Source organism: Heteronotia binoei, chromosome 5 (assembly GCF_032191835.1).
Source record: "Heteronotia binoei isolate CCM8104 ecotype False Entrance Well chromosome 5, APGP_CSIRO_Hbin_v1, whole genome shotgun sequence".
NCBI classification, from domain to species: Eukaryota; Metazoa; Chordata; class Lepidosauria; order Squamata; family Gekkonidae; genus Heteronotia; species Heteronotia binoei.
Window position 1 is genome coordinate 2,486,096 of NC_083227.1, and position 23,060 is coordinate 2,509,155.

At 47.2% G+C, this 23,060-nt stretch overlaps 1 protein-coding gene across 1 annotated transcript; it reads right to left on the bottom strand.

The window, feature by feature from the left end:
* Window positions 1–4,947: 4,947 nt before the first annotated feature.
* Window positions 4,948–22,686, bottom strand: LOC132571388 (zinc finger protein 345-like). Its single transcript, XM_060238185.1, has 7 exons — window positions 22,666–22,686; window positions 21,624–21,738; window positions 18,203–18,267; window positions 17,853–18,048; window positions 7,210–7,382; window positions 6,435–6,945; window positions 4,948–6,368 (listed from the first exon to the last, which is right to left on the bottom strand). Exons 1-7 carry the CDS (start codon window positions 22,684–22,686, stop codon window positions 4,948–4,950), a joined length of 2,502 nt encoding a protein of 833 aa, XP_060094168.1.
* Between the last annotated feature and the right edge of the window lie 374 nt (window positions 22,687–23,060).

The window sequence follows — 23,060 nt, forward strand, 5'->3', positions numbered from 1 at the left end:
TATTGTTGCATACCTCTCTGACCTTGACATTTTGCCAGAAAACAAATTTTTATCATAATCTGCTTTTCCTAAAAGCAGTGACAAACCTTTCGTATTGCATTTTGGCTTTATTGTGTGTGTGTGTTTTCCCCCTTTCCCCTTCACCCTCCTTTTCTGGGAAGTTAGTTCACCCTGCGCATTCCATGCATTCTATCAACTGAACTCTTTTGAACTGTCAGTGTGTGTTCTCTGGTGCCACAAAGAATTGGAACACATAAGCTGCTTGTTGTGAAATAATCGCATTTGTGTAAGCATGTTATGGAACAACTCCTGAGGAAGCTGACTGGCGAAACACTGTCTTGAGCTAGAAGAAGTGTCGAGGGACAGTTCTTGTACAAGAATAGCATTGTTCCTGGATCAGAGCCTCTTGATCTCCAATTTAGGAAGAAAAAGAAGAACTGCAGATCTATACCCCACCCTTCTCTCTGAATCAGAGTCTCAGAGCGGCTTACAATCTCCTATATCTTCTCCCCCCCCCCCCAACAGACACCCTGTGAGGTGGATGGGGCTGAGAGGGCTATCATAGCAGCTGCCCTTTCAAGGACAACCTCTGCCAGAGCTCTGGCTGACCCACGGCCATTCCAGCAGCTGCAAGTGAAGGAGTTGGAATCAAACCCGGTTCTTCCAGATAAGAGAGCTCTGGCTGACCCAAGGCCATTCCAGCAGCTGCAAGTGGAGGAGTTGGAATCAAACCCGGTTCTCCCAGATAAGAGAGCTCTGGCTGACCCAAGGCCATTCCAGCAGCTGCAAGTGAAGGAGTTGGAATCAAACCCGGTTCTCCCAGATAAGAGAGCTATGGCTGACCCAAGGCCATTCCAGCAGCTGCAAGTGAAGGAGTTGGAATCAAACCCGGTACTCCCAGATAAGAGAGCTCTGGCTGACCCAAGGCCATACCAGCAGCTGCAGGTGGAGGAGTGGGGAATAATAATAATAAATTTTTATTTATACCCCACCCTCCCCGCCGAGGCAAGCTCAGGGCGGCTATTCCAAGGCCCAAGGCCATTGCAGCAGGTGCAAGTGGAGGAGTTGGGAATCAAACCCGGTTCTGCCAGATAAGAGAGCTACGACTGACCCAAGGCCATTCCAGCAGCTGCAAGTGGAGGAGTGGGGAATCAAACCCGGTTCTCCCAGATAAGAGAGCTATGGCTGACCCAAGGCCATTCCATCAGCTGCAAGTGGAGGAGTGGAAAATCAAACCCGGTTCTCCCAAATAAGAGAGCTACGGCTGACCCAAGACCATTCCAGCAGGTGCAAGTGGAGGAGTGGGGAATCCAACCTGGTTCTCCCAGATAAGAGAGCTATGGCTGACCCAAGGCCATTCCAGCAGGTGCAAGTGGAGGACTGGGGAATCCAACCCGGTTCTCCCAGATAAGAGAGCTCTGGCTGACCCAAGGCCATTCCAGCAGGTGCAAGTGGAGGAGTGGGGAATCAAACCCGGTTCTCCCAGATAAGAGAGCTACGGCTGACCCAAGACCATTCCAGCAGGTGCAAGTGGAGGAGTGGGGAATCCAATCCGGTTCTCCCAGATAAGAGAGCTATGGCTGACCCAAGGCCATTCCAGCAGGTGCAAGTGGAGGAGTGGGGAATCCAACCCGGTTCTCCCAGATAAAAGAGCTCTGGCTGACCCAAGGCCATTCCAGCAGGTGCAAGTGGAGGAGTGGGGAATCAAACCCGGTTCTCCCAGATAGGAGTCCACACACTTAACCACTACACCAATCTGGAGAAATTTATATGGACTTGAGTATTGACTCTGTATTGAATGAACTTATTTTAAATTGTTACTATATAGAAGTGGTGACAGCTACTTTGAATAATGTAGTGTGCATCTTTTGTTATCCAAACTTTTGTATTTTTATATTGCTTTTCAGCATAATGAAATGGATTGAAATGATACAATGTAGAACAGTTTGTGAATGTATTTATTTAATAGTTTACAGGCACAGTTGTTTTTGTTCTTCCTAGAGAATTTATTATGCAGCTTTTTATTTTGATTATATTGCTGCCTCTACCTCTTGAACTTCGCCTGTCTGAATCTGATCCTAGGATAATGGTATAGATGTGTTATTATAGGTTTTTGTCTGGGGGGAGGGGATTTAAAGGGTTAAGTATTTTGTGAATATTTGACTGCACTTGTTGTATATTGTTTTTAAAAGCTTAATTTAAAAAAGAGAATGAAAAAATAATATCTCTGGACCTTAAGAGCATCTATGTCAGTCTATAATTCCCTAATATTTTATATCCCCCTCTGAGGGACTTTTTCCAACACCTCTTGAGATTGTGGTCCGCCCTCTCTTGAAAAAAACAACATTGGATCCGGACGAATTGTCACATTACCAGCCAGTCTCGAACTTACCGTTTTTGGGTAAAATTATTGAGAGGGCAGTAGCGCTACAGTTACAGAGTTTTCTGGAGGACGCTTCCATCCTAGACCCCCATTATTCTGGCTTCCGCCCAGGTCATGGGACGGAGACATCCACTGGAGGTGGATGACCTCCAGTGGCATCGAGGCAGTTCGGCGATACTGATGTTGTGAGATCTGTCGGCTGCGTTTGGCAGTCGACCATCAGTTGCTGAACCGCCGTCTCACCGACGCAGGGATCCAAGGGTTGGCCTTGCGATGGCTCTTCTCTTTCCTTCATGGTCGGGGACAAAGGGTGGCGATTGGGGGACAGTCATCCCAGAGACACCTGCTTAACTGTTGTGTGCCTCGGGGGGGGGGCGGTGCTTTCCCTGATTTTGTTTAACACCTAAATGTGCCCCCTTGCCCAGATTGCGCGGAGCAATGGGCTGAGTTGCCACCAGTACACTGACGACACTCAGCTCTATCTACTAATGGATGGCCGGTCTGGCTGTGTCCCAGAAAATCTGGAGCTGGAGCTGCAAGCCGAGGCAGGATGGCTTAGGCTGAGCCGACTGAAGCTGAATCCAATGAAGACAGAGGTCCTTTGTCTGAGTTGGGAAATCCCCCTACCTGCTTTTGATGGTGCGCCGCTAACAACGGCGCCCAGGGTCAGAAGCTTGGGGGTGCTACTGGAGCCTTCCTTGACAATAGAGGCCCAGATAGCTGCCACCGCCTTTTTCTATCTTAGACAGGTGAGATGGTTGGTTCCCTTCCTCGAGCACGGCGACCTGGCAACTGTGATCTATGCTACAGTCACCTCGAGGTTGGACTACTGTAATGCCCTCTACAAGGGGCTGCCCCTGTCTCGAATCTAGAACACGGCAGCCAGATTGTTATTAGGGCTCTCCAGGTGGGGAACCGGCTCTCATAGCCGGGGCTGCGGGAACTGCACTGGCTGCCAATCGTATACCGGATTCGCTACAAGGTGCTGGTCATCACCTTTAAAGCCCTTTATGGCTGAGGACCAGTATTCCCTCTAAGCTGAGGTAGCGTGAGCTAGCTCACAGATTTTTAGCTTCCTGCTCACACATTTTTGTCTTAGCTCAGGAAGGATGAACCCAGAACACAATAATTTATGCAGGAGCTCACAACTTGAATGCCAGTAGCTCAATACTTTAATGTCAGTAGCTCGTAAAGTAGAATTTTTGCTCACAAGACTCTGCAGCTTAGAGGGAACATTGCCGAGGACCTGTCTACCTTAGGGACCGTCTCTCCTCACACATTCCCCAGAGGGCACTTAGATGTGGAACCCAAAAACTACTATCGATCCCTGGGCCGAGGGAGTCAAGATTGCAGTCCACCAGAGAAAGAGCCTTCTTGATTGCCGCCCCTTATTGGTGCAACCAGCTGCCAGAGGGGGTTAGGGCCTTGCGGGACCTCATCCACTTCCGCAAGGCCTGCAAAACAACACTATTCTGGCTAGCTTTTAATTGATCCTGAATTGCCGATATAGTAGCGGGAAAAGATACCTAATGCCATCGGAAATGAAAGGATGTCAAATGATATCAGCACCAAATTGTTTTAATTGTTTAATTTTAATTACGAATTGTTGATCTGTTGAATTGTTTACACGTAATTAATGTTGAATTGTTTTATTGTGATTTTGTCAGCTGTGAGCCGCCCTGAGTCTGCTTCAGAGGGGAGGGCAGGATATAAATCTAATCAATCTAAATATAAAATCTATCTCTTATTAAAGACATAACTGACTTGGCTATCCCTTTGAAGCCAGACAGAGTTCTCCTTAATAATTGGTGTACTTTCAACATAACCTCTACCAAAAAAATCACTGATTATTGCACTTACAACAGCTATTAAGTACGCTATAGCAGGGGTGGCCAACGGTAGCTCTCCAGATGTTTTTTGCCTACAACTCCCATCAGTCCCAGCCAGCATGGCCAATGGCTGGGGCTGATGGGAGTTGTAGGCAAAAAACATCTGGAGAGCTACCGTTGGCTACCCCTGGACTATAGCTCAAACTTGGAAAGGCCCCAAAGGTGTGACTACAGACTCCTGGCTTAATAAGATATGGGGCCATATTGTTATGGACAAGATTCCCACAGGCCTGAATCAGTTCAACCCTCTCCAAACCCACCATAAGTATTTTGCTAAATGGTCCCCTATACTCGAAAAGATCGATAACGATCCATTGTACACCAATTCAGTTGCTAAATGAGCTGTTTATAAAGACATTCTGTTATCTTAGCGCCCCCTTCCTTTTAGATAAGTTATATATTGATGCCTTTACAGTTATTATTGTATTGTATTTATTTTCTTTAAAAGGGAAAGAGAATCGGGGGAAAAAACACTGTAATCTCTTTCCACACTCTAAGGACTCAAAAGGTTTCTCTCCCTGCATGTGTTCTTTGATGCTCTTGAAGATGGTCACTTTGATTCAATCGCTTTCCAAACTCTGAGTACTCAAAAGGTACAGTATTTCCCCTGTGTGGGTTCTGTGATGCTGCTGAAGAAGGCCACTCCAACTGAATTTCTTTCTGCACTCTGAACTTTCAAAAAAGCTTTTCCCCTGTGTGGGTTCTTTGGTGCTTTCGAAGACTGGAACTCACAGTGAATCTCTTTCCACACTCTAGGCATTCAAAAGGTTTCTCACCTGTGTGGGTTCTCTGATGTTGTTGAAGAGTTCCCCTCTCACTGAATCTCTTTCCACACTCTGAGCATTCATAAGGTTTCTCCCCAGTGTGGGTTCTTTGATGCTTTTGAAGACTGTCACTCCCACTGAATCTCTTTCCACACTCGGAGCATTCAAAAGGTTTCTCCCCTGTGTGGGTTCTCTGATGTTGTTGAAGATTGTTATTCCTACTGAACCTCTTTCCACAATTTGAGCATTTGTAAGGTTTCTCCCCCGTGTGGGTTCTTTGATGATATTGAAGACCACCACTCTTACTGAATCTCTTTCCACACTCTGGGCATTCAAAAGGTTTCTCACCTGTGTGGGTTCTGTGATGCTGGTGAAGAGTCCCCCTCTCACTGAATCTCCTTCCACACTCTGAGCATTCAAATGGTTTCTCCCCAGTGTGGATTCTTTGATGCTTTTGAAGACTGCCACTCGTACTGAATCTCTTTCCACACTCTAAGCATTCAAAAGGTTTCTCCCCTGTGTGAGTTCTTTGGTGCAGATGAAGATTACCATTCTGACTAAATCTCTTTCCACACTCTGAGCATTCATAAGGTTTCTCCCCGGTGTGGGTTCTTTGATGCTTTTGAAGACTACCACTCCCACTGAATCTCTTTCCACACTCTGAGCATTCGAAAGGCTTCTCCCCTGTGTGGGTTCTCTGATGCTGTTGAAGATTGTTATTCCTACTGAATCTCTTTCCACAATTTGAGCATTCATAAGGTTTTTCCCCCGTGTGGGTTCTTTGATGATACTGAAGGCCACCACTCTTACTGAATCTCTTTCCACACTCTGGGCATTCAAAAGGTTTCTCACCTGTGTGGGTTCTGTGATGCTGTTGAAAACTGCCACTCGTACTGAATCTCTTTCCACACTCTGAGCATTCAAATGGTTTCTCCCCGGTGTGGGTTCTTTGATGCTTTTGAAAACTGCCACTCGTACTGAATCTCTTTCCACACTCTGAGCATTCAAAAGGTTTCTCCCCTGTGTGAGTTCTTTGGTGCAGTTGAAGATTACCATTCTGACTAAATCTCTTTCCACACTCTGAGCATTCAAAAGGTTTCTCCCCTGTGTGAGTTCTTTGGTGCAGTTGAAGATTACCATTCTGACTAAATCTCTTTCCACACTCTGAGCATTCAAAAGGTTTCTCCCCGGTGTGAGTTCTTTGGTGCAGTTGAAGATTACCATTCTGACTGAATCTCTTTCGACACTTTGAGCATTCAAAAGGTTTCTCCCCTGTATGGGTTTTTTGATGATTTTGAAGAGTGCCACTCCAACTGTATCTCTTTCCACACTCTGAACATCCAAAAGGTTTCTTCCCAGTGTTGGTTCTTTCATGTTTTTTAAGAGTCCTCCTCTCACTGAATCTCTTTCCATAGTCTGAGCATTCAAAGGGCCTCTCCCCTGTGTGGGTTCTTCGATGCTTTCGAAGGTCTGAATCCAGACTGAACCTCTTTCCACACTCTGAGCATTCAAAAGGTTTCTCCCCTGTGTGGGCTCTTTGATGTCGTCGAAGATGTTCACTGAGTCTGTACCTTTTTCCACACTCCAAGCATTCATATGGTTTCTCCCCTGTGTGGGTTCTTAGATGCTGTTGAAGATCACCACTCTGACTAAATCTCTTTCCACACTTTGAACATTCAAAAGGCTTTTCCCCTGTGTGAGATCTTCGATGCTTTCGAAGGTCGGAACTCAGATTGAATCTCTTTCCGTACTCTGAGCATTCAAAAGGTTTCTGCCCTGTGTGGGTTCGAAGATGCTGTTGCAGATGGCTGCTCTGACTGAATTTCTTTCCACACTCTGAACATTCAAAAGGTCTCTCCCCTGTGTGAATTCTTTGATGTCTTTTAAGATGGCCACTCTGACTGAATCTCTTTCTGCACTCTGAGCATTCAAATGGTTGGTGCTTTTGAAGACTGGAATTCATATTGAACTTCTTTCCACACTCTGAGAATTCAAAATACTTCTGTGCTGTGTGTATTTTTTGGTGTATAAGAAGCTGTGATCTGTATCTGAAGTACTTTCTGCAATAACAGCATTTACATGAGTTGATTATACTGTGGTTTGGAAAACATACATTACCCTTCCTCCCAGTGGAAAATGTCATTCCACTCTTAGAGCAGATGAATGACTTTACTCCTGAATGAGTCCGCTGGTGATGGCTATGGGGTGGGATTTCACTGAAGCCCCCACAGTTTCCTTCCTGCTTCTCTGGCCCATCTCTATTCTCGAAATTTCCTTCAGCCTTTTCATTCCTGGCTTTTTCCTGTGACAATCCCTGAAATTTCCCAACTGACTCCTCAACATCTCCTGCTGGAATAAAGAGGGAGGTCAAATCACCACTCAGATACGAAGCCAAGCCACCAATCAGAAGCTCCTGATTAATTATCATGCATGTTCTCTCCTAAGACACTGGCCCCAACCTTTCCCTGGCCAGCCCTCCTGTAGAGCTTATCCTATATTCTGACTATCTGTTCCCTACCCAAAACGTGCTTTAAGAGAAAAAGTGCCAAGAATCTTGTCCTAGAACTGTAGAGTTGGGACTTCCAAAATCTAGTCCAATCCCCTGCACAGTGCAGGAAATTCACAAATGCCTCCCCTCCCCACAGCCCCAGTGACCCCTGCTCCATTCCCAGAAGGTAAACAAAAATAACCAAAATATTGTGCAAAAACAAACACTTTTGACTAGTGTATACAAAATTCTAATAACATGAGATGAACAGCCTACAACAGTGGCTTTGATTGCGTTCCGCTGCTCCTGCAGCTTCCTCGTAAGTCAACTGAAACTTCCAGCCAAGTTCTCTCTCAAATGCCCATTTCGGTGTCTTAAAAATGGGCGTTTCAGAGAGAACTTGGCTGGAAGTTTCAGTTGACTTACGAGGAAGCTGCAGGAGCAGCGGAACGCAATCAAAGCCGGGGTTTGCGTGAAGGCTAGAATTTCTCCTTCAGAAGTCAACAAGCAACGGAGGGACTCCTGTGGAACTTTATTATTGAGTCTCAGTACTCAGTTTGGAAAACTCAGAGACTGTGTGGGGTCCTCCCTGGAATGTTGTTTTGAGACTTTCGTTTGTTTTCTATTTATACTGTATGAATGTATGCCCACTGTTGTAGGCTGCTCATTTCATGTTATTAGAATTTTGTACACACTAGTCAAGAGTGTTTGTTTTTGCACAATATTTTGGTTATTTTTGTATTCTATATATTGTGCTGCCACTGTTCTTTTCCATTCCCAGAAGGTGGCAAAAACAAAAACCCTCCAGGTCCCCCGGCCAGTTTCCTGACCCCAAGCACTGATTGGCATTTCCCTGGACAAGTAAGAAGGGGCTATGAGAACTAAGCACTGATGCAACCCTTCCCGCTCTCCTTCTCAAGATCTGTCATTGTTCACAGGATCTAACCTCTGTTTGAAAACCTCCAAAGGAGAGCCCACCACCTCACGGAAGCCTGTTCCACAGAGGAACCGCTCTAACGGCCAGGAAGTTCTTCCTAATGTTGAGCCGGAAACTCTTCTGATTTAATTTCAACCTGCTGGTTCTGGTCCTACCTTCAGGGGCCACAGAAAACAATTCCACACCATCCTCTAGATGACAGCCCTTCAAGGACTTGAAGATGGCGATCCTATCACTTCTCAGCAGCCTCCTCTCCAGGCTAAACATGCCCAGCTCCTTCAACCTTTCCTCATAGGACTTGGTCTCCAGACCCCTCACCATCTTCATCACCCTCCTCTGGACCCCTTCCAGCTTGTCTATATTTTTCTTAAATTGTGGTACCCATGGCTTTTTTTGTAGCAGGAACTCCTTAGTATACGAAGCCACACACCCCTGATCTACCCAGTCTTCAAGAGCTTACAGGGCTCTTCTTACAGGGCCCACTGTAAGCTCTTGGAGGACTGGCTACATCAGGGAGGTGTGGCCTAATATGCAAAGGAGTTCCTGCTACAAAAAAAGCCCTAGTGATACCCCAAACTGAACACAATACTGTAGGCAAGGTCTAACCGGAGCAGAGTAAAGCAATATCATAACTTTGCATGACCTGGATGCTATAATTGTGTTGTTACAGCCCAAAATTACATTTACCTTTTTAGCTACTGCATTCCATTGCTGACTTGTGTCCTGTTTATGGTCCGAAAAGATCCGCAGATCCTTTTCACACATACTACTTTCGAGACGAGTCTCCCCCATCCTATACTAATGCATTTGATTTTCCCACCTGTATGGAAAACTTTACATTTATCCCTGTTAAAATGTAGCCCAGTTTTCCAGCCTGTCAAGATCATTTTGTATCTTGACTCTGTCTCCTACTATATTTGCTACCCCTCCCAGTTTTGTATTATTTGCAAATTTAAGAAGGATTTCCTCTATTCCTTCATCCAAATCAATTATAAACACTGTCAGGTTCCCTTACAATCGGATTCCAGAGTCAGGGGGTTGTTCACTTATAGTCATTTATACCCATTCCTGCGGTGTTGTACAATCATACAACCATGGATGTATATTCATTCTTTACTAAATGTATAAGAACATAAGAGAAGCCATGTTGGATCAGGCCAGTGGCCCATCTAGTCCAACACTCTGCGTCACATAAGAACATAACAGAAGCCCTGTTGGATCAGGCCAGTGGCCCATCCAGTCCAACACTCTGCGTCACATAAGAACATAAGAGAAGCCCTGTTGGATCAGGCCAATGGCCCATCCAGTCCAACACTCTGAGTCACATAAGAACAAAAGAGAAGCCCTGTTGGATCAGGCCAATGGCCCATCCAGTCCAACACTCTGTGTCACATAAGAACATAAGAAAAGCCCTGTTGGATCAGGCCAGTGGCCCCTCCAGTCCAATACTCTGTGTCACATAAGAACATAAGAGAAGCCTTGTTGGATCAGGCCAGTGGCCCTTCCAGTCCAATACTCTGTGTCACATAAGAACATAAGAGAAGCCCTGTTGGATCAGGCCAGTGGCCCCTCCAGTCCAATACTCTGTGTCACATAAGAACATAAGAGAAGCCCTGTTGGATCAGGCCAGTGGCCCCTCCAGTCCAATACTCTGTGTCACATAAGAACATAAGAAAAGCCCTGTTGGATCAGGCCAGTGGCCCCTCCAGTCCAATACTCTGTGTCACATAAGAACATAAGAGAAGCCTTGTTGGATCAGGCCAGTGGCCCCTCCAGTCCAATACTCTGTGTCACATAAGAACATAAGAGAAGCCCTGTTGGATCAGGCCAGTGGCCCTTCCAGTCCAACACTCTGTGTCACATAAGAACATAAGAGAAGCCTTGTTGGATCAGGCCAGTGGCCCCTCCAGTCCAATACTCTGTGTCACATAAGAGAAGCCCTGTTGGATCAGGCCAATGGCCCATCCAGTCCAACACTGTGTGTCACACAGTGGCCAATATATCTGTGTGTGCTAATAGCCACTGATGAACCTCTGCTCCATATTTTTATCCAATCCCCTCTTAAAGCTGGCTATGCTTGTAGCCGCCACCACCTCCTGTGGCAGTGAATTCCACATGTTAATCATCCTTTGGGCGAAGAAGGACTTCCTTTTATCCGTTTTAACCTGACTGCTCAGCAATTTCATCGAATGCCCACGAGTTCTTATATTGTGAGAAAGGGAGAAAAGGACTTCTTTCTCTACTTCCTCCATCCCATGCATTATCTTGTAAACCTCTATCATGTCACCCCGCAGTCGACGTTTCTCCAAGCTGAAGAAATATCCATTTGTGAATGTGTATCTGACTGTATTAGCTCTGGCATTCTGCTTGCTAATATCTTTTCACAAGATGCGCAGGAGAGAGACGTTAGCCATTGATCCTTTATCTGGTAACCGTGGTAATGTCTGGCTCTAACTAGATGACCTTGAACACCCATGGAAGACTTCTCACGTTGCACACCAGGTCAACAGGAGCTGGCTTTAGCTTGTGCATTTTTTCTGCCTGGAATATCATTGGTTCTGTTTGTAAGTTACCCTATTCTCGGCAATGTCTTCTTAGCATGTCAATACCTCTCCAAGTAAGCCCCACAATTTTAAGGGAACCCCCAAGGTTTTTGGAAGGGATGCCAGTTGCTGGACGAGGGAGGGGAGGCCTGGAGACATGTGAGTGACCACAGTAGGAAAAGCTTCAAGAGAGGTTTAAATAAAAATATGGAGCAGAGGTCCATCAGTGGCTATTAGCCACAGCATATTATTGGAACTGTCTGGGGCAGTGATGATCTGTATTCTTGGTGCTTGGGAAGGAGGCGGCAAAGTGGAAGGGCTTCTAGCCCCACTTGTGAACCTCCTTTTTTTTGCCACTGTGTGACACAGGGTGTTAGACTGGATGGGCCATTGGCCTGATCCAACATGGCTTCTCTTCTGTTCTTATGCGGCACAGAGTGTTGGACTGGAGGGGCCATTGGCCTGATCCAACATGGCCTCTCTTATGTTCTTATGTGACACAGAGTGTTGGACTGGAAGGGCCATTGGCCTGATCCAACATGGCTTCTCTTCTGTTCTTATGTGACACAGAGTGTTGGACTGGAGGGGCCATGGGCCTGATCCAACAGGGCTTCTCTTATGTTCTTATGTGACCCAGAGTGTTGGACTGGAGGGGCCATGGGCCTGATCCAACAGGGCTTCTCTTATGTTCTTATGTGACCCAGAGTGTCGTACTGGAGGGGCCACTGGTCTGATCCAACAGGGCTTCTCTTCTGTTCTTATGTGACACAGAGTGTTGGACTGGAGGGGCCATTGGCCTGATCCAACATGGCCTCTCTTATGTTCTTATGTGACACAGAGTGTTGGACTGGAGGGACCATTGGCCTGATCCAACATGGCTTCTCTTATAAGATAAGATAAGATAAATTTATTTTTATATCCCGCCCTCCCCCGCCAATGGCGGGCTCAGGGCGGCTCACAGACACGGAACACCGTGATATAAGTAAAATACAATATAAAACAAACAATTTTAAAATACAATTCAGTTACAAATTCAATCACATAGTTAATTAGATGGATAAAACGGTGCTATAAAGTGCAATAGATCACGATCTATTATGTTCTTATGTGACACAGAGTGTTGGACTGGAGGGGCCCTTCGCCTGATCCAACAGGGCTTCTCTTATGTTCTTATGTGACACAGAGTGTTGACTGGATGGGCCAGAGGTCTGAGAGAGAGCAGAACAGAGCAGAGCAGCTCGGATAGCTGAGACAGCTGGAGAAGTTGCTGAGAATTTCTGAGTTTTGAAAGACTTCATTCTGAGGTTTGTGGGACTGCTTAAAATTCTGAGTTGTGATAACTGTTTGTTTGGTTGAGTGGGCTAAAGGTGAAAGTGATTGAGAGTGATTGCTGCTGATGGCTTAGGAGTGCCTCTACTCCACCCTCTTTGCATTTTAAGCTGTGCCTTGCCAGAGAGCTAAAGGGCTCTTGGCCTGTGGCTCTTCGCCTAGGGGCTCCCTAAGGACCAGGAACCCAGATCCCTGATTTCCTTGTTCTCCCAATAAGGTAAGTTGACCATCCAGAAGGGGAGCCACTTAAACAAACAGCATTTAAAGAGGACTGTATATTTTAAAAATATATATATATCATGAAGATAGAATGCCAGCAGGGGGTTGGGGGCTTTCCAGTGTTTTGCACTGAGTGTCACATGTACGACTATCTGCCCAAAGGAGAGAAGTCTTGGGTGTGTGCTCGATGCAAGGAGCTCCTGGTCCTCAGGGAATGAGTTCGTACCCTTGAGGCCGAGGTGACTGCCCTGGAGAAGCAGAGATGGTCAGTTAGGCACTCAGAGAAGACTCTCGGGGACCTGTTAGATGAGCCCCGCTCTGAACGTAGCAGCCCCGTTGCTGCCAGAGAGCGTGAGGGTCGAGAGGGAACAGGGCACCGTGCTGAGGTTAAGGGAAATGCGCCCTCAGAAGGGACCTCTTCTTCGGTTGGTGAGCAGGAATCCTTTCGCGCCAAGGAACCATCCCTGGGCAGGGGGAGAGGGAAGGTCTTGGTAATTGGTGATTCGATCCTTAGGCAAGTAGACAGCTGGGTGGCGAAACCGCGTACTGACCGTATGGTGACTTGCCTGCCTGGTGCAAAGGTAGCGGACATTACGCGTGTAGTAGATAGGCTAATAGACAGTGCTGGGGAGGAGCCTGTGGTCGTGGTGCATCTTGGCACCAACGATGTGGGGAAATGCAGTCGTGAGGTCCTGGAGGAAAAATTTAGGCTGCTAGGCGGGAGACTTAAGGCCAGGACCTCCAAGGTAGCCTTCTCAGAAGTGCTACCTGTTCCACGTGCAGGGCAGGAGAGAAAGGCACAAATTAGAAGTCTCAATATGTGGATAAGACGATGGTGTAAGGAGGAAGGGTTTAAGTTTGTTAGGCACTGGGATGCTTTCTGGAACAAGCGGGAGCTGTACAAAAGAGACGGTCTCCACTTGTCCCCGGATGGAACCAGGCTGCTGGCGCTTAAAATCAAAAAAGTTGGCAGAGCAGTTTTTAAACTGACCAGAGTTGTCCACTGTGATGGTGACAAACAGTATGGACTGTCTCCCAGAGTCTCGAGGTGGCAGGAGGAAGGTGGCGGGCCCAGCTTGCCAGGGAAATTATAGATGTTTGTATGCAAATGCTAGAAGTGTTCGAAGTAAAATCGGTGAATTGGAATGTTTAGTGTTGGGAGAAAACATAGACATTGTGGGAATTTCAGAAACTTGGTGGAATGAGGAGAATCAGTGGGATACGGTGATTCCTGGATATAAGTTATATCGGAAGGATAGGGAGGGAAGGGTTGGAGGTGGGGTTGCTCGGTATGTCAGAGAGGATATACGGTCCAGTAAGACTGAGCTCAGAGAATTAGATTCCCTTTTAGAAATGCTTTGGGTTGAAATAGAGGGCCCAAAAGGAAATTTGACTATGGGAGTTTGTTATCGCCCACCAAATCAAAACAGAGAGAACGATTATAATATGATGGAAGGCTTAAAGATAGCGGCTAAACGTAAAAACTGTGTCGTAATAGGTGATTTTAACTACCCGCAGATTGATCGGGTCAATATGTGTTCTGGTCGAGAGAAAGAGATTGAGTTTCTTGATGCTCTCAATGACTGTGCTATGGAGCAGATGGTCTCAGAACCTACCAGGGGTGGGGCGATCCTGGATTTGGTCCTAAGTAATGCCCAAGACTTGGTGAGAGATGTAAAAGTGATTGCGCCACTTGGGAGCAGTGACCATGTTATTGATTTCACCCTTTGTATAAACAGGGAGTTGCCCAAAAAGACCGCCACAACCACGTTTAACTTTAAAAGGGGTAAATTCTCTGAGATGAGGAGGCATGTGAGGAGGAAACTGAAAGGAAAGGTAAATACGGTCAAAACCCTTGGGGAAGCTTGGATGCTATTTAAAACTATAATCCTAGAAGCTCAGATAAAATACATACCACAAGTTAGGAAAGGCACAAACAGGCATAAGAAAAGGCCTGCATGGATAACAAACAAAGTAATGGAAACTGTAAAAGGTAAGAAGGACTCCTTTAAGCGGTGGAAAACCAGTCCAAGCGAGATTAATAAAAGGGAACACAGGCTGTGGCAAATCAAATGCAAGTCTGTGATCAGGCAGGCAAAAAGGGACTATGAGGAGCATATTGCAAAAAACATAAAGACCAACAATAAAAATTTCTTCAAATATATTAGAAACAGGAAACCAGCCAGGGAGGCAGTGGGGCCCTTGGATGACCATGGGGTAAAAGGATTACTGAAGGAGGATAGGGAAATGGCTGAGAAGCTGAATGAATTTTTTGCCTCCATCTTCACTGTGGAAGATGAGAACTTTTTGCCCGCCTCAGAACCACTAATTATGGAAGGGGTGTTGAAAGACCTGAGTCGGATTGAGGTGACAAAAGAGGAAGTCCTACAACTGATAGACGAATTAAAAACTAATAAGTCACCGGATCCACATGGCATACATCCGAGAGTTCTGAAAGAACTCAAAGTTGAACTTGTGGATCTTCTAACAAAAATCTGTAATCTTTCATTGAAATCTGCCTCCGTTCCTGAGAACTGGAAAGTAGCAAATGTCACCCCCACCTTTAAAAAGGGTTTCAGAGGAGATCCGGGAAATTACAGGCCAGTCAGTCTGACTTCAATACCAGGAAAGTTGGTAGAAACCATTATCAAGGACAAAATGAGTAGGCACATTGATGAACACGGGTTATTGAGGAAGACTCAGCATGGGTTCTGTAAGGGAAGATCTTGCCTCACTAACCTGTTACATTTCTTTGAGGGGGTGAACAAACATGTGGACAAAGGAGACCCGATAGATGTTGTTTACCTTGACTTCCAGAAAGCTTTTGATAAAGTTCCTCATCAAAGGCTCCTTAGAAAGCTTGAGAGTCATGCAGTAAAAGGACAGGTCCTCTTGTGGATCAAAAACTGGCTGAGTAATAGGAAGCAGAGAGTCAGTATAAATGGGCAGTCTTTGCAGTGGAGGACGGTAAGCAGTGGGGTGCCGCAGGGCTCGGTACTGGGTCCCAGACTCTTTAACTTGTTCATAAATGATTTAGAGTTGGGAGTGAGCAGTGAAGTGGCCAAGTTTGCGGATGACACTAAATTGTTCAGGGTGGTGAGAACCAGAGAGGATTGTGAGGAACTCCAAAGGGATCTGTTGAGGCTGGGTGAGTGGGCGTCAACGTGGCAGATGCGGTTCAATGTGGCCAAGTGCAAAGTAATGCACATTGGGGCCAAGAATCCCAGCTACAAATACAAGTTGATGGGGTGTGAACTGGCAGAGACTGACCAAGAGAGAGATCTTGGGGTAATGGTAGATAACTCACTGAAAATGTCAAGAGAGTGTGCGTTTGCAATAAAAAAGGCCAACACCATGCTGGGAATTATTAGGAAGGGAATTGAAAATAAATCAGCCAGTATCATAGTGCCCCTGTATAAATCGATGGTGCGGTCTCATTTGGAGTACTGTGTGCATTTCTGGTCGCCGCACCTCAAAAAAGATATAGCATTGGAGAAAGTCCAGAAAAGGGCAACTAGAATGATTAAAGGGCTGGAACACTTTCCCTATGAAGAAAGGTTGAAACGCTTGGGGCTCTTTAGCTTGGAGAAACGTCAACTGCGGGGTGACATGCTAGAGGTTTACAAGATAATTCATGGGATGGAGAAAGTAGAGAAAGAAGTCCTTTTCTCCCTTTCTCACAATACAAGAACTTGTCGGCATTCGATGAAATTGCTGAGCAGACAGGTTAAAACGGATAAAAGGAAGTACTTCTTCACCCAAAGGGTGATTAACATGTGGAATTCACTGCCACGGGAGGTGGTGGCAGCCACAAGCATAGCCACCTTCAAGAGGAGGTTAGATCAAAATATGGAGCAGAGGTCCATCAGTGGCTATTATCCACAGTGTGTATATGTGTGTGTGTGTATATATATATAATTTTTTTTTTGCCACTGTGTGACACAGAGTGTTGGACTGGAGGGGCCATTGGCCTGATCCAACATGGCCTCTCTTATGTTCTTATGTGACACAGAGTGTTGGACTGGAGGGGCCATTGGCCTGATCCAAAATCGCCTCTCTTATGTTCTTATGTGACACAGAGTGTTGAACTGGAGGGGCCATTGGCCTGATCCAACAGGGCTTCTCTTATGTTCTTATGTGACACAGAGTGTTGGACTGGATGGGCCATTGGCCTGATCCAACAGGGCTTCTCTTATGTTCTTATGTGACACAGAGTGTTGAACTGGAGGCGCCATTGGCCTGATCCAACAGGGCTTCTCTTATGTTCTTATGTGACACAGAGTGTTGAACTGGAGGCGCCATTGGCCTGATCCAACATGGCTTCTCTTATGTTCCTCTGTGACACAGAGTGTTGGACTGGATGGGCCATTGGCCTGATCCAACAGGGCTTCTCTTCTGTTCTTATGTGACCCAGAGTGTTGAACTGGAGGCGCCATTGGCCTGATCCAACAGGGCTTCTCTTATGTTCTTATGTGAAGAAAGGAAGGTAACATTTAATGGAGATTTTTATACTTGTACGTAGAAAGATTAGAGTATTATATTGAGAGGTGGAATTATAACTGATACATTTGTACTGGTTTCTGTTTTCTGTTTCTCCCATTCTGTATGTCCCTTTTTCTCTCTTTCCCCTTTCTTTTTATGTATACTCTGCAATGCTTCTGTCTTGTAGTAGTTTAAACGAATGAAACTTTTTAAAAATCCGAAAGGGAGCAATATAAATTTACCAAAATAAATAAAATAAAATAAATGAGCCACAACTGAGCTCAATTCCCAAAAGGCCTCCATTTCTCCTGACCCAGAAGGCTTTCTAATTCTACCCAACCAACAGTTCCTTAGAAGAGAAGCTGAAATCTGCCACGGCTGTTCTTTGCCCATCCCCTTGACATAACGATGCAGCACACTCACTCGCAGCCAGATCACGTGGGAAGGGAATATTGTTGTGAGACCCTCTTGAGAGACTCTCCAGCCCTTCGTCTGTCTCCACTGCAGCCTCCTGTACATCCCTGCTTTGTTTGGGACAGAGAGAGAGGAGGAAGATTGACAAGAGGCCTTTGTCTGTCTCCATCTTGGGCTGTGACTCCCACCCGGCCTCTCCTGCTGACCACAACGCTGGCCGCAGTGGCCCCTGGACCAGCTTAGTGTGTCGGCTGCTTTCACTGCCACTTAATCTCCTGAAGTCCTCCAGAGGGGCTGAGTACAAGACCGAGCCTCACAGGGACATTCTGCTCTTCAATATTTTGATTCACGCCTCAATGCAAGGGCAGCAATTCACACCTTTGGCATCCACGAAAGATCCTTACCCAGAGAGGCCACGTTCCCATAGTTCTCCAGCATGACTTCCCTGTAGAGATCTCTTTGGTCTGGATCCAGCAGGGCCCACTCAGCCTCGATGAAAAACACAGCCACCTCCTCGAAGGAAAAAGGACCCTCAAAGAAAAAGCAGGTTTCCTCATCAGAGACTGTCCCAGTCAAGACTGTACTCTGGACAGGGGCATTCTGGGGTGGTGCAGGATGGAGAGCTTGTCAGGGGGGTAAAGGGAGCGGCCTTCCGAGCCCCTCTCGCTCAGACACATGAGCAGCAACTGCAGGAGCAAAAGGCCCCCTGAGGAAGAGGGGGGAACTCAGGCAGTCCCCTGCTCATCTCCCCTACCTGGACTGCAGGGGCAGCAGCCGTTTCCTCTCCTCCACAAAGACTCAGCACCGTCTCTTCACTGCCTGTGAGGGAGAGAATGTTGGAATAGAGGGTGTTAGCAGAGACTTCATACTTCCTTTGCTTCTTTGAATCCTGCTTCATGCAATGTGAAACCCTGCCCTGCGCACTGAAATGCTGATTAAACTTGGGGAGGGGGGAGGTGAAAGAGAAGCCTCAGGTTCCCATAAGGCCGGGGGTGGGGGAGAGGATTATAAACACTGCCATCACATTTCAGACTTCTGTGACACTCATCCTGTGAACTCCAGAGCTCAAAACAGTGACAGCATCCCTGCTCGATCAGACCAAAGGCCCAAAAGGTGATTCTCCTGCTGCTTGGCCCCTCCCATGTCCCCTTGAGTCTGTTTTTTTTATTGCGGGGGGAAGAAATGAGATCAAAGATATGTCAGAATCAGAACTGTCTGAAAATCCAGGGTAATATCAAGGGGTTTCCAGGTAGTCTGTCGATCCTCTGATGTCATATCTAGATTTTCGGTGGGGTGAGATGTCACATAAGAACAGAAGAGAAGCCATGTTGGATCAGGCCAGTGGCCCCTCCAGTCCAACACTCTGTGTCACATAAGAACAGAAGAGAAGCCCTGTTGGATCAGGCCAGTGGCCCCTCCAGTCCAACACTCTGTGTCACATAAGAACAGAAGAGAAGCCCTGTTGGATCAGGCCAGTGGCCCCTCCAGTCCAACACTCTGTGTCACATAAGAACAGAAGAGAAGCCCTGTTGGATCAGGCCAGTGGCCCCTCCAGTCCAACACTCTGTGTCACATAAGAACATAAGAGAAGCCCTGTTGGATCAGGCCAGTGGCCCCTCCAGTCCAACACTCTGTGTCACATAAGAACAGAAGAGAAGCCATGTTGGATCAGGCCAATGGCCCCTCTAGTCCAACACTCTGTGTCACATAAGAACAGAAGAGAAGCCCTGTTGGATCAGGCCAGTGGGCCCTTCCAGTCCAACACTCTGTGTCACATAAGAACAGAAGAGAAGCCATGTTGGATCAGGCCAGTGGCCCCTCCAGTCCAACACTCTGTGTCACATAAGAACAGAAGAGAAGCCCTGTTGGATCAGGCCAGTGGGCCCTTCTAGTCCAACACTCTGTGTCACATAAGAACAGAAGAGAAGCCATGTTGGATCAGGCCAATGGCCCCTCTAGTCCAACACTCTGTGTCACATAAGAACAAAAGAGAAGCCCTGTTGGATCAGGCCAGTGGGCCCTTCCAGTCCAACACTCTGTGTCACATAAGAACAGAAGAGAAGCCATGTTGGATCAGGCCAGTGGCCCCTCCAGTCCAACACTCTGTGTCACATAAGAACAGAAGAGAAGCCCTGTTGGATCAGGCCAGTGGGCCCTTCCAGTCCAACACTCTGTGTCACATAAGAACAGAAGAGAAGCCATGTTGGATCACGCCAGTGGCCCCTCCAGTGCAACACTCTGTGTCACATAAGAACAGAAGAGAAGCCATGTTGGATCAGGCCAGTGGCCCCTCCAGTCCAACACTCTGTGTCACATAAGAACAGAAGAGAAGCCATGTTGGATCAGGCCAATGGCCCATCCAGTCCAACACTCTGTGTCACATAAGAACATAAGAGAAGCCATGTTGGATCAGGCCAGTGGCCCCTCCAGTCCAACACTCTGTGTCACATAAGAACAGAAGAGAAGCCATGTTGGATCAGGCCAATAGCCCATCCAGTCCAACACTCTGTGTTGCATAAGAACATAAGAGAAGCCCTGTTGGATCAGGCCTATGGCCCATCCGGTCCAACACTCTGTGTCACATAAGAACAGAAGAGAAGCCATGTTGGATCAGGCCAGTGGCCCCTCCAGTCCAACACTCTGTGTCACATAAGAACAGAAGAGAAGCCATGTTGGATCAGGCCAGTGGCCCCTCCAGTCCAACACTCTGTGTCACATAAGAACAGAAGAGAAGCCATGTTGGATCAGGCCAGTGGCCCCTCCAGTCCAACCCTCTGTGTCACATAAGAACTTAAGAGAAGCCATGTTGGATCAGGCCAATGGCCCATCCAGTCCAACACTCTGTGTCACATAAGAGAAGCCCTGTTGGATCAGGCCAATAGCCCATCCAGTCCAACACTCTGTGTTGCATAAGAACATAAGAGAAGCCCTGTTGGATCAGGCCTATGGCCCATCCGGTCCAACACTCTGAGTCACATAAGAACATAAGAGAAGCCATGTTGGATCAGGCCAGTGGCCCCTCCAGTCCAACACTCTGTGTCACATAAGAACATAAGAGAAGCCATGTTGGATCAGGCCAATGGCCCATCCAGTCCAACACTCTGTGTCACATAAGAACATAAGAGAAGCCATGTTGGATCAGGCCAATGGCCCATCCAGTCCAACACTCTGTGTCACATAAGAACATAAGAGAAGCCCTGTTGGATCAGGCCAATAGCCCATCCAGTCCAACACTCTGTGTTGCATAAGAACATAAGAGAAGCCCTGTTGGATCAGGCCTATGGCCCATCCGGTCCAACACTCTGTGTCACATAAGAACATAAGAGAAGCCCTGTTGGATCAGGCCAATGGCCCATCCAGTCCAACACTCTGTGTTGCATAAGAACATAAGAGAAGCCCTGTTGGATCAGGCCAATGGCCCATCCAGTCCAACACTGTTTCACAGAAGAGAAGCCATGTTGGATCAGGCCAATGGCCCATCCAGTCCAACACTCTGTGTCACATAAGAATATAAGAGAAGCCATGTTGGATCAGGCCAATGGCACATCCAGTCCAACAGTCTGTGTCACACAGTGGCCAAAAAAGACAGGAGGTTCACAAGTGGGGCTAGAAGCCCTTCCACTTTGCCTCCCCCACCCTAAGCAACAAGAATACAGAGCATCACTACCCCAGACAATTCCAATAATATGCTGTGGCTGATAGCTACCGATGGACCTCTGCTCCATATTTTTATCCAAACCCCTGTTGAAGCTGGCTATGCTTGTAGCCACCACCACTTCCTGTGGCAGTGAATTCCACATGCAGAAAGTAGTTTGCTCTGGGGCTATTTTTCCTGAGCTAAGACAAACATGTGTGAGCCAAGGCTTAAAATACTGTGGGCTAGCTCACACTAACTCAGCTTAGAAGGAAAATTGGTTGCCAGCAAAAAGAGCAAAGGCTTCTAGGACAAATAACCCTACAGAGAGTCATCAGCTAATTCAAACTAATATACAAGACCTAGTCTCCCTTGTAATTCTGACACAGTTCTACTGAGAATGAAATTGCCCTCCACAAATCCCTTCAAGTGAGTGGTCAGCATTATATCCTATGGCACTGAGTCCCAGAAGTCCACTCTGTGTGGTGTGCAGAAGTATTTCCCTTTTTCTACCCCAAATCTTTCCACAGGGCACCCTTACTGTGTGAGAGGGCCTCTTGGACACGCTCCTGGGCCTGCGCCTTCTGCTCTTCCTCCAAGGGAGACCCTTCCTCCTCAGAGACCTCCGCTTCCATCTTCACAGATGGTCCCAACCTCTGGAACAGCAGGAAGAGAGACAGGGAAGAGCAGGAAGGCTAAAGACCAAGGAAGCAAATCTTGCCCCACCCCCATCCCTGCATCCATCAACAGAGCTGCAAGAATCAGGGATCTGGTTTTCTATCAACCCTGGGGAAGTGCCTGGAGGGATGCGTATAAGGTGAAAGATCACAGCTTGAATGGTCTCCATGAAGCTCCCTCACCTGTTGTGCCTGCCTCTTCTCCTCTGCCTGGCTCAGGAGGAAACCTTCGGCCAGGGCCACCGCCTGGGAACTGGTCTCCGGCCCACATCCTCTGACCCAGCCCTGCATTTCCTGGGGCAGGAGAGTCAGGAACTGCTCCAGGATCACCAGGTCCACGATCTGCTTCTTGGTGCGCCTCTCCGGCTCCAGCCACTGGCTGCAAAGTCCATGGAGCTGGCTGCAAACCTCTCGGGGCCCTTCCGCCTCACGGTAGCAGAACTGCCTAAACCTTTGGCTGTGTACATCTGCAGTCCAAGTCTCCCGAGGCAAGACCTCTGGCTCAGCTCTTTCCCAAAATTCAGCACCACTTCCCACTTGCATGGGATGGGGGCCTTTCCTTGACTTCTTGCCAATTCCAGGTCCTTCTGGGTCCTCCTCTTCCATCTCCTTCCCTTCCTCTTGGGCAGCCTCCAACTCTGGAAACATTCGTTTACTTATTTGGCTATGAAGAGAAGGAGGAAAACATATCAGAACGGCAGAAAGAAATCAAAAGGGATCAGAGCTACAGCACCAACCCTGGTGAAAAGACAGTGAGTGATCCCCCCAGTGAATCAGATGGAGCCTCCTTGTTTAGTCTGCAGACCAGGATCACAGAACCTTAGAGTGGGAAGGGTCCTCCAGGGTCATCTAGTCCAACCCCCAGCACAATGTGCAAAATTCACAAACGCCTCCCCACACCCATACTTCCAGAGACACCCGCTCCATGCCCAAAAGATGTCAAAAACCCCTCTAGGAACCCTGGTCAAATTTCTTCCGGACCCCAATATTGAGATCAGCATTTCCCCAGGCATGTAAAAAAAGGGCCATGAGAATTAAGCACTAAGAAGTAAACACGGATGCAGCCATTCCTGCCCTACTTCTCATGATCTGCCTAATTTACAGAATTAGCATTACTGTTAGATGGCCATCTAGCCTGTTTTAAAACCTCCAAGGAAGGAGAGCCCACCACCTCCCGAAGAAGCCTGTTCCACTGAGGAACCGCTCTAACGGTCAGGACGTTCTTCCTAATGTTGAGCCGGAAACTCTTTTGATTTAATTTCATCCTGTTGGTTCTGGTCCGACCTTTTAGGGCATTAGAA